The 12,616-nt window shown below is 28.9% G+C and overlaps 1 protein-coding gene across 1 annotated transcript; it reads left to right on the plus strand.

Annotated features, from left to right (window-relative positions):
• The first annotated feature begins 8,137 nt into the window (after window positions 1-8,137).
• Window positions 8,138-9,411, plus strand: LOC112697623 (uncharacterized). Its single transcript, XM_025750868.3, has one exon. It carries the CDS (start codon window positions 8,242-8,244, stop codon window positions 8,980-8,982), a length of 741 nt encoding a protein of 246 aa, XP_025606653.1. The 5' UTR covers window positions 8,138-8,241; the 3' UTR covers window positions 8,983-9,411.
• The last annotated feature ends 3,205 nt before the right edge of the window (window positions 9,412-12,616 follow it).

The raw sequence follows: 12,616 nt of genomic DNA on the forward strand, positions 1-12,616 counted from the left end.
ATTAAATTTTTAATATATTTATTAAAATAAATATTTAAAAGTTTTTACCAACAATAATATTGTTATAGTTAGATCTATATTAAAATTAATTTAAATTAGTCTAATAGTTAACTTACTAGTCTATTTAAATAAATATTAAATTTAAATCTTATCTTATATATATAGTAATTTATTCATCAACAATAAAATATTATATTTAAATTTTATTTTATATATATAATAATTTATTAGTCAATACAAATTTTTAAATAAAATTTAAATTTGTAACAAAATAACTGTTAGTATGCTAATAAATTGAGGATAATAAATCTTTTTAATTATTAAAAAAATTAAAAATATAAAGTATAATCACTAATTTATTATTATTATTTTTTATATTTATTTTTAATTTTATTTATAAAATTAGTAGTAAAAAATTATATTTTATTTTTTTAATTATTAATTGAGACTTGAGAGATACATTAAGAACAAAAATTAATAGTAGTTTGATCCGGTCCAAGTTTTGTTTCAAACTTCTAAGTGAGGAGTAGTGCCGCCGTTTTTTAATAGATAGTGACTAAAACCATGTGGAACTCATCGCCGTCAGTACTCTCCAAAGACAAGTACACTACTGTACCCCTTTCAATTACCATCATATTAAGTGACATTCAAAATCACTTAATAATATATATGTATATATAATTAGAAATTACAGAAATTATTTTTAATATGGAAAGAGAAATGGTATTTTAGTTGAATATTGATATTTGAAGTGTTTTACAGTATTGTGGACATTGTCCAATACGCCTCCACGTGGTGCAACACGTTCCTCACGTGTTGGCTAAGATACTACGTGTCCAACACGCTTTCCACGTGTTGGTCAGAATACTGCTACGTGTCCAACACGCCCCCCACATGTTGCAACACGCCCTCTACATGTTGACTTTTTACCTAAAAAATCCACCCATATGTAATTACACCAAATACTCCCATTTTTAACAAAAATACCAATATTTTTCCATATAAAAAAAAATAGCCTAAAAATTACTCATACAACTAATTAAATATTAATTAATTACTTTATTAGCTTTTTTCTATTTTAATTTTTCAAATTTATCTTTTCCACTTACACATGTTTGAAGGACTATTGAGTAGCGGGAATTGGGAACCAAACCTGTCAATAATTTTCTGACAACATTACTGGGCTGCATATCAATTTGCCAACATATATGACCACATACAAGTGGTAATATATAAGAAAAATACTTATTTCTTTCAATAACCAATTATTTTATGTCTCTTCTAATATAAGCTTTTTCATCTTCAAACTCAATTCATATCATTGAAAGATGATACAAATACATATATAATATTTAAAATATCAATATTATAGTTCAATAATTGACCTTTATAAAACATATATAATATTCATTTTTTGACTAATTTGATTGATGTTCAGTTGACCTTCTAACCTGGAATAGTGTTATTTTGTACTTATTAGTTACCCTCAGCTTCATTTGTAACAAATTATAAAGTATAATAAATTAATTAAGTAGTTGCCGCTAAATTATTTATCAATAATAAGTTCAACTTTTTCCCTAATGAATTTAGGGGGACAAATAAATATTTTTATTATTTTTAATCAAATTTTTAATATTATATATACATGTTGAATAAATAATAAAATTTATAATAAAATAATTAAATTTTAAAAATTTTAGTTAAATTATTTTTATTTTATTTTTTACACTGCATGGTTCACAATCAAATTGCCAGCGCGGGTTTGCGCCCACTTTTTAATTTTTAATTTATATATATATATATATAATTTAATTTTGTCTTTATTTTTTTTAACACCACGTGACTTTTTTTTATAAGATACATGCTTTTAAAATCAAAAGAATATATATCACTCAGTTTATTTTATCAGGGATAATTTAAATGCATATAACATAATCAGTATAGCTGTCTTTTTATATTTTTGTATTCTGTTGTTTTTTATTTTGAATTTTTTTTATTCTGTGGTTATAATATATAATAACAAAGAGAAAAAAAAGGGTGAGATGTTTATATAAAATTTGACCTTTCTTTAATAAATTTATCAATTTGATCTACTAATAAGAACTAAAATTCTGATAAGAGGTTTATATAAAGTTTGAATGTAGTTGTTAAAATATTAATGAGTTGACAAACTAGTTTATAAAATATGGTTTTCTAGTACTAAATAACTAAGAAAATAGAATTCATATTGACTTTTTTTAAAAGACTATTTACTAGCATTTTTAATCCTTTGGGATCAAGTCATCAGTGAGTCATTTTTTTAGGGAAAAAACAAAAATAAAAAAAAACTGTTATGTTTAACCTTATTAATAAAAATATTACTTATATTTGACTAAAAATCAATTATAAAAATTTTATATAAGAATTTCTTTTAGATTTACATTATTTTTTATAAACTTTTTTTTATTTGTCTATGCTAATTTTTTTTAAGGTTAGCAAACTAACAATCAAATTTTAGATTTTAAGTCATAGAAGTTGTAATACTATGTCATGAAATATTTTTAGACACATAAAATTAATTTGAATTGGTTGAGTGATCAGCTTACTCGTCCGTTTAAGTAAATTATACATATAATAACTCATTGACCAGTGATAATGATAGACTCTTTAGCATTTCTCTTAACTTGTAAATGAACTTTTAAAGCTTACCTGTAATATCTAAAAGAATTAGAACTTGTCCAATCTATCTGCTTAAAACAGTGATTAACTTGCAGAAATTTATCGTTTATTAATGAAATTTTCTCGTTAAAAAAAAAAAATACTCAAGGAAATATTAAAATATTAAAAAAAAAGATAAACCTACAAAAATAGATACTTGTTGACGTTAGATCATATAACCCATAAGGTCAGAGAAGTGGGATTGCCATGTTGAAAGGGTACCCCACCTATTAACAAACTAGCTAGAAGCAGTAGAGAAAAAGGAAATTACATTATACAAAAAATAAAGTGACGATAAGATGTTCGAAAATTTTGATTTAAGTACTCTTTAAAAAAAAATATTTTACGATAATAAATAATAAATATATATTCTTTTATTAATAAAATAATCCAAAAAAATTTATTGATATATTTTATTATCTACAGTAATATATATTCCGTTATTGTTATATGAATATAAAAATAATATAATTTTAGACAATAAAATATTTATTATTTTTTAAATTTTTATATAATATTTATCAACTATTTTTTATTTATCACAAATTCCATTAAAACAGATATTATTTTGTTCTAAAAATTGTTATCTACATAATAATTTTTTATAAATAAATACACCATAATAATTAACGGTACATATAAGTACTACTGATAAATTTTATGTAATAAATTAATAAAAAGATATAATATATCTACTATTTGTTATTATAAAAGACCAAATTAATATTTTTTTAAAAAATTAATTAATCTAAAGTAATCAAAATCTTTAAAATTTAATTGTTATTTTACTCTTATATAAGTTTGTTTAAACATTGATTTAATATATATATATATATATATATATATATATATATATATATATATATATATATATATATTCTCCATTGGTAGCAAATATTTACCTATTAAGTGGGGGTTTATAAAGTTAGGAATTTAAATAATATTTATGTTATACAAAAATATTATATATATATTCTAATTATTTGATTAAAGAAAATATTTTAAAATTGTTGAAAAACAGATGAAATAATAAAACAACGGAGTTATCATAGTATTTTATAAATATTTTAAATAAAAAAAAATGATTATTGAATTATTTATTGATGCTGATCTGAATTTGATAAATCTAATATATGTTCTATTTCTTTATATATATATATATATATATATATATATATATATATATATATATATATATATATATATATATATATATATAGAAAAAGTATAAGTAAATAATAAATATATTAAACAATGTAAATATTAGAGATATTGGATGTTTATTTTACTAGTATATGAATAATTATTTTAATATTAAAATTTAGAAGTTTAATTTAGAAGTATAGTATATTTTTATTTAATTGGTAGTTATTCATATTAATCAATAAAATTATTATTCCCTAACATTCCCCATATATATATGCAATCAAGGTTGAAAGTCACTACCTCACTTAAAAAAAATAATGTAACTTTATGTATAAATTTAGCATTTTAAATTTTATCTAATTGATAAATGTTATGCTATCATATCCATATGATTTTTTGAGGTGATGCAGCAGCTTTCAAATAATATTAAAAAAATATAAAAAAGTTATTAAAATTTATTATTTTAATTATTAACTAACTATTAATATTTAAAAATATGAGATAAAATATATTATTAAATTAATAAATTAGAGGAACTAGTTAGGCTAAAAAAATTATTAATAGTTAAATGATGGTCAAAACAATAAATTTTGATAATTTATTAGTATTTTTCATATAATTATATACATATATTATATTGATTTATGTGTATATATACGTGTGTTTAAAAATTTTATATATCTAGATAAATCTTTGAATGAAAAATGTTTAAAAGAATTTATTATTTTTGACTATCAGTTAATCATTAATATTTAAAAGTATGAAATAAAGTATGTTGTTGAATTATTAGACTAAAAATAAAGAATTAAAGTAATAGATAAGTGATGGTTAAAAAAATAAATTTTAAAAATAAAACTCTGAATCTAAACAAAATACTTAACCAAGGCTAACTAATTTGTTATAACAACTTTTTAAATCATGTGTTTCCTCCTCCTCCTCTTCCTCCTCCTCCTCCTCCTCTAATATTGCGTTTTCTTCTTTTTCTTTTTCTTTTTTGTTATCGTTATCACCAATAATACTAAAATGTTGTAAACATATTTATTAGTTCTGATGTTCACAGATGCCATCATTAAATAATTTCGGTTCATTTCTTAATTTATTTCGATTTATTTGTGTGTTAATTGAGATTCACTTGATGCTGCTGATAAGTATTGACCAAATTTTGTATTCCTTAAGTAATTTTGGTTTATTTCTTAGTTTAATTGAGGTTCATTCGGATCCATAAATGAATTCGATGCGATTTTATTAATGATTGAGTCTTTTTTATTGTTTGTTCAAATCTAAACTAATTTCGGTTTATTTGTGTGCTAATTGAGGTTCACTTGGTGCTGCTAATAAGTGTTGACTAAATTTTTTATTCCTTAAGTAATTTAGGTTCATTTATTAGTTTAATTGAGGTTCATTTAGATTCACAAATGAATTTAATGTATTTTTTATTTTTTGTTGATAACTGAGTTTTTTTACTGCTTGTTCAAATTTGAACCAATTAAATGGAATAGAGTGAAATCTAATACAATTGAATAAAGCATGGTTCTAAAAATCCAACCGGACTGGCCGGTTCAACTGGAAAAATCGGAAACCGATCACCTAGCCAGTCCGGGTAAGGTCAGAAACCGTTTGGCAAAAAACCGGTCGAACCGGCGGTTAACCGGTGAACCGAGATAACCGTCCGATTTTTTAGCGGTTTTTAGTTTGGATATTAAACTTCAAAACGACGTCGTTTTGAAGGTAAAAAAAAAAGAAAAGAGAGAGAGAAGCTAAAGTGCTAAATGGCAAACGCACAACCCTAATCCTAATCTCAACTCTCAACTCTCACACTCTCAGAAGAGACACCATAGCCACCACGGGCAGACCCACCGTCACATAGCCACCCACCATGGAGCAGCCCCTCTTCGTCATCGTCGAGCTCCTCTCCTCCATCGTCGTCGCCGAGCTCGCCTCCTCCATCGTCGCCCTTACTCGCCGCCGGTAATACTCTGCCTTCCAACCCTAACTTTCTCAGTCTCTCTTCAACCTTCTTCCTCCAAAGTACAAACACCACAGTCACCTCCAACAAACGCCGGAGCAAAGCATCACCATCGCGGGTCGAAGGTCACCGTAGTATCCGGGTCGAAGGTCGCCGTCCCGCGGTTAGTACTCAGTAGTTAGTACTTCAATCTTTTCCTTCTTTCAATTAATTTCATTTATTTGGTGATAAAACTGTATGAATTGGACAGATTTGAGTTCATGGTTCTTGTTCTGTTTTTCAAATCTTTTCCATCTTCTGAGTTCTTGCTCATGGGTTCTTGTTCTATTTTTCAATTAATTTTTTTATTTTGTTAATTATTCTTGTTTTGTTTTTCAATTTTGTTTATTTTGAATTTCAATATATAAACTCAATTCTGCTATCTTGGATTTGGCTATATTGAATTTTGTTTATTTGTGCTCTGTTGAATACTGTTCTGTTGAATTTTGAGATTTAAAATTTAAATTCAATTCTGCTTTGTTAATTATGTTGAATGAATATCGTATGAGTTATATGGATTGATATATTTTTTTGAATTCTAGATTGCTTTCATTTTGAATTTAGATGGAACAGCCATGATCAGCAACTACAACATAATTCTGTGGGCATCTTCAAGGCTAGAAATTATGGAATTAGCACTCTCTAGTTGCTTGTTGAGAACCATTATATTTTGATTGACTTCATTTGATGATTTTGTTCAAGGTTCACTTTTCTTTTCAATTTGAATTAATTCTTTTAAAATAATTTTGTTAATTTTTTGTGGTACTTATTAGTTTTGTTGCTTGTTAATTGTTGATTTAATTGTCTAATTGTTTGGATTCTAACTTCTGAATTTGTTTTTTGAACTTTTGATGCCGAATGTAATTGATAATTTTCTGTTTTGAACTTTTAGTGCTGCATGTATTCTTTGCTTCTTGATGTGATTAGAAATTCTGTAAATCTGTTCAACAATCAATATTTAATTTGTGTAAATTTGTGTTTGTAAATTGTAGTTGTTACTAATTAGAAATTTTTATTTTTGAAGATAGAACAACTAGATAGTGATCAAGCATTACATATATTAATTTTTAATAATTTTATTTAATATTTAATTAAACCGGTTGAATCCCGGTTGAACCCTGGTCAGACCATTGAACCAGTGAACCAGTTGCCTTACCGGTTCATTGACTGGTCCGGTTCTCGCAACCTTGGAATAAAGTGATAATGAATTTTTTTTTTACTAAAAAAATTGGTTAGTACTTATTAGCAATATCAAGTGAATCTCAATTAGCACAAACACATCGAATTTATTTCTAGATCTAAATGAACCTCAAATAAACTAAAAAATGCATCAAAATTACTTAAGGAATAAAAAATTTGGTCATTACTTATTAGCAGCATCAGGTGAACCTCAATTAAGACACAAATGAACTAAAATTAATTCAATTTTGAACAAGCAGTCAAAAAAAGTTAATAATAAAAAAAATACATACAATTTATTTCTGAATCCAAATGAACGTCAATTAAACTAAGAAATAAACTGAAATTACTTAAAAAATAATAAATTTAGTCAATACTTATCAGCAGTATCAAATGAAAATTAATTAATTCACAAATAAATCGAAATTATTTAATAATGGCACAAGATAAAAATCAGAACTAATAAAGATGTTAGCAAAATATTAGTGTTGTTGGTGATGATGATAACGAAAGAGAAAAAAGAAGAAGAAGGGCAGGAAAACCTATATGCACAAATTTAAAAGAATAAGAAGAAAAAAAAAGAATAAGAATGAAAAGGAGGAGGATGAAATGGAGAAGGAGAAAGAAAAAACAAAAAAAGATATATATATATATATATATATATATATATATATATATATATATATATATATACACGCTAATGTGATGAAAATAATTTTTGTTGAACTTAGACTAATTTAATTAAATTTAATTAAAAAACTATTTAAATGTGTAGCTAGACTGAAATTATAATACCCGTATTATTTCTGTTTCTGAATAACAAATTTAAAAATTAGTTAAATGATTGGTTGTAGGTGATTATACAATACAATGATACGCCTTGTTGGCAATATAATTATGATGTAGTGTATGATTATATTCTATTTGGAAGTCCCTGTCAAGTTGAACCCAGAATTTGCGCACGTGAATTTTTCTTTTACTGTGGTTGGTCCTACCGCGTTACCCTACGTCACTGCAGCGATATCAACTTCCTATGATTAGCCACGTGCCCACTTTTTCTACGTATAAAGCGTGGCCATAGGCCTTTTTTCTTGTAGTGTAGCACTTTAAAATCAACACGTCTTGATTTTCAAAATCTGGTTCATCCATGGCTACTATATAACCACACTCCCCACCCTTCCGCCGTCAAACCCCACACCCATACATACACATAAATGTCTACTACCATGACTACTACACCTAACATTGATTCAACCTTGCAAAACTCTACTTTGAACAGAGTCGTAGATTCTAGTTCAAGTAGTTGCAAGATGTACAAAGGTGTGAGGAAGAGGAAATGGGGCAAATGGGTATCGGAGATTAGGCTTCCCAACAGCCGAGAACGGATATGGTTGGGTTCTTATGACACCCAACAAAAGGCGGCTAGAGCTTTCGACGCCGCCCTCTACTGCCTTCGCGGCCGCCACGCCAGTTTCAACTTCCCCGACACGCCTCTTCATTTGGAGATCAACAATGTAAGTCACTACCATTCTCTCTCCCACCATGAAATTCAACAAGTTGCATCCAAATTCGCCAATAATTTTGATGCTGAGGAAGAAGAGGAACCGTCATCACAAAATGGCGCTAATAGTGCAAGCTCTGTGTGTGATTATGATGGGAGCAATAATAATAATAATAATAATAACAACAACAACAATGATAATAATAACGTGCAAGTGGACCATGGGGACATGGATTGGACATTTTTGAACGTGTTGGATGATCAAAATGATTCCAATTTTGATAACACTATTGGCTATGATTTTGGCCTCTACTATGGAGGGATAGATAAGGTGCACTCAGGTGAGTTTTTGTATACTACTACACCACCAACAACTTTTGAGGATAACAATAATGGTGATGCTGATGATGATGCTTTTTCTAACCATTCATTCCTTTGGAGTTGGAATTTTTGATTCACCTTGCAGGCCCTAAATCCCTCATACACTATGCCAAGTTTCTTAATTATCAGTACAAGTATCTTTGTTTTTTTTTTTACATCATATATATATACTATAATATATAGTAATTAATTATACAATTCGACCATACCACATGTCATTGGTATTATTGTGGAACGTGGCCAAGTTTTTTTAGTGCCATTTTTTTTAGTCTGATTAATAGCACTTTGATCCGGCCCTCTCCCTTAAAAAATACCAACAATATCGGATAAGATACCTACTTATGATTTCTATTCTTGTGATATGTATTTGACTAGTTGTACTAGTACTATATTATAATGATTTGTACTTATGATAAACTACTATATTGTAAACTACATACGTATACTTTTTTTGTTCATATTAAGTTAAATCTATAATAAATGCATAGATATTTGTATGGTTTGTGTAGATAGCTTATTAATTACTATCCAACAAAACTCTCTCTCTCTCTCTCTCTCTCTCTCTCTCTCTCTCTCTCTCTCTCTCTCTCTCTCTCTCTCTCTCTCTATATATATATATATATATATATATATATGAAAAATGTTAGAAATCATTTATTTTTCCGTGATCAACTTAATTTTTTTAGTCTAATTAATAATTTAACAATATATTTTATTAATGACAAAAACAATAAATTTTAATAGCCCTCTAGTGTGTGTATAAAAGAGTTGATATATGAAAAGTACAAAATTTCTGTGTGTGTGTGAAAAAGAGTTGATATATAAAAAGTACAAAATTTCCAATTGAGTAAATGTAGATATGCTCATATTATGAAAATCATTTGTTAAAAGTTGTTGATGGTGTGAGCAACAGCACTTTTGAGAGAGAACTTCAGAGAAAAAGATGCAATTGTGAAACTTGATAGGATAAAATGATTGTATATACACTTTCTACAATGCACCTCAACTGTAGTAGAACAAAGCCTCTCTAACTAACCGACAGTAATGAACTTGGTGAGCTTTTTACCTGATAAATTTAACCAAGCTACTAACATGCATTATATACAACAGCTCCTGACTTATACTATACTAACAACCTATAGCTCTAAACATAAAGGTCAAGTGACACCCTCTCTTAAGTTAGGAGCACATATGTTCAGCATTCCAAGTTTGTCCCGTAGCCCACTGAACATTGTGGGTGCAAGTGCCATAGTAAGCAGATTAGCCACTTTCTCATGAGTCAAAATCGACAGTAAGTGAATCAGTCCTTCTTGAAGTTTATTTCTTACCACATGATAATCTATTTTTATGTGTTTTGTTCTCTCATAAAAAATAGGATTGGATGCAATGTATATAGCCGATTGGCTATCACAAAAGATGTTAATAGTCTTGGAAAGCGAAACCTGCAAGTCTCTTACTATGTAACTAATCAACTGTGCTTCTCGAGTGGCACTTGCCAAAGTTCGATACTCAGCATCAGAGGATGAAGACGCCATTGTTAATTGCTTTTTGCTCTTCCACGATATGAGTGAGTTTCCTAGATAGAAGCAATAAGCCGAAATTGACTTCCTTGTGTCTGGACATGCTGCCCAGTCTGAATCTGAAAACCCAGTCGGATTGTAATCTACCTCTAAAGTGAAGAACAACCTTACTGCTAGTGCTCCTTTCAGGTACCTGAGCACATGATGTGCTTCCTGCATATGTTAGGTGGTCGGACAGTCCAGAAATTGACTAAGTTTTTCCACTGCATGACTGATATCTAGTCTGGTGTTGGCTAAGTACAATAGCCTTCCAACTAGCTTTCTGTAGCCCGAGTGATCCTTCAATGGCTCTCCCTTTTCTCTGAACAGCTTCACTGTATAGTCTAAAGGTGTAGTCGCAGGCTTGCACTCTTCGAACCTTGCCTCCTTTAAAAGATCCATGACATACTTCCTTTGATAGAGAGCAATCCCTTTCTTTGACCTTGTAACTTCCATTCCTAGGAAAAATTTGAGATCTCCTATATCTTTGATCTTGAACTTCTCATATAAGATTCTTTTAATTCGGTTGATTATCTTCTCATCATTGTCCGCTATCACCAAATCGTCCACATATACTAGCAATGCTGTAAAACCAAATTCTGTCCCCTTTGTAAACAAACAGTGGTCGGATGCAGATTTGGTGTACCCAGCTTTTACCAATACTAAGTGTAGCATGTGATTCCATTCCCTACTTGCTTGTTTAAACCCATATAATGACCTTTCTAACTTGCAAACTTTTCCTTCTTCAACATCTTAACCTTGTGGTGGCTTCATGTACACCTCCTTCTTGAGTTTTCTATGCAAGAAAGCAGTATTCACATTGACTTGTTTAAGCATTCAACCCTTCATGGTAGCTAGAGCCAACACAATTCTCAATGTTTTCAACTTTATCACTGGGCTGAAAGTGTCTAAATAATCGATACTAGCCATTTGTGTGTATCCTTTCGCCACTAATCGGGCTTTATACCTCTTTATTGAGCCATCCGATTGTGCTTTATCTTGAAAACCTGCTTGTTTCCCATCGCCTTCTTCCCATGTGGTAGAGTTGTGAGCTTCCATGTCTTGTTAAATTTTAGAGCCTTGAGCTCAGCATTGATGGCTTCTTGCCAACAAGATTGTGAGATTGCCTCTTCATAATATTTTGGCTAAACATTATTAGTCAGTGCAAGTGAATATGCCTTATGCAATGTAGAAAGTGAATCATATGACAATTTGAAATTGAATACCTGATTTTGTTGCAATTGATGGACCAATTGGACCTAATATTGTTAATGGTGGTGCTTACACAAACAAAATCTTTTAAATGAGTGGGTGATCATTTCTCCCTAGTAGATCTTCTAAGTGTACTATGTTCAATTTCTCTTGGTCGAATGTTTTCTATGTTTGGCTCACAAGTGTCCCCATAAGGCCTTATCGAGTTATCTTCAATAACTCTTGGCTAATTTCCAGTTTGGGAATATGAAAAGGGGTCTTATTTTGGTTCTAGCATGTCAGGTCTTGGAGTAAGTGGCATGGTAATTTTAGATTCGGTGTATGTGTTTGTTTGTACTCGTTTTGTGCAAAAGAAAAGTAATTTTTATAAAATTCAACATTTCTTGAGACAAAATCTTTCTTGGATTTCAAATCAAGTAGAACATATCCTTTTGTTCCCTCCCTAAATTCAAGGAATGCACACTTCCGTGCTCGGGGATCCAATTTGGACCGATGAGCAGTGAGGATCCCGGCATCAGCAAGACAACCAAACACCCGTAAGTGCACTAGATCAGGGAGAGAATCATGTAAAATTTGGAATGGAAATTTATTCTTAAGAAAGGTTGAAGAAATTCTGTTCAACAAGAAAACAGTATGCTTGAGAGTAAAATTTCAAAAACAGTGGGAAACATGAGATTGAAATAGAAGAGCTCTACTAATGTTGAGAATATGTTGCTGCTTTCTTTCCACTATTCCATTCTGTTGAGGTGTCTCAACACAGGAAGTTTGATGCAAAATTCCAGTTTTAGCAAAAAAATATTTCATACAAAATTCTGGACCATTATCAGACCGTATGACCTTTATTGATTTATTAAACTGAGTTTGAATGAAAGTTGCAAAATGCTGAAGTAAAATGCATGCTTCAGATTTTAACTTCATCAAATACACCCATGTATA

Source organism: Arachis hypogaea, chromosome 16, assembly GCF_003086295.3.
Source record: "Arachis hypogaea cultivar Tifrunner chromosome 16, arahy.Tifrunner.gnm2.J5K5, whole genome shotgun sequence".
NCBI lineage: Eukaryota > Viridiplantae > Streptophyta > Magnoliopsida > Fabales > Fabaceae > Arachis > Arachis hypogaea.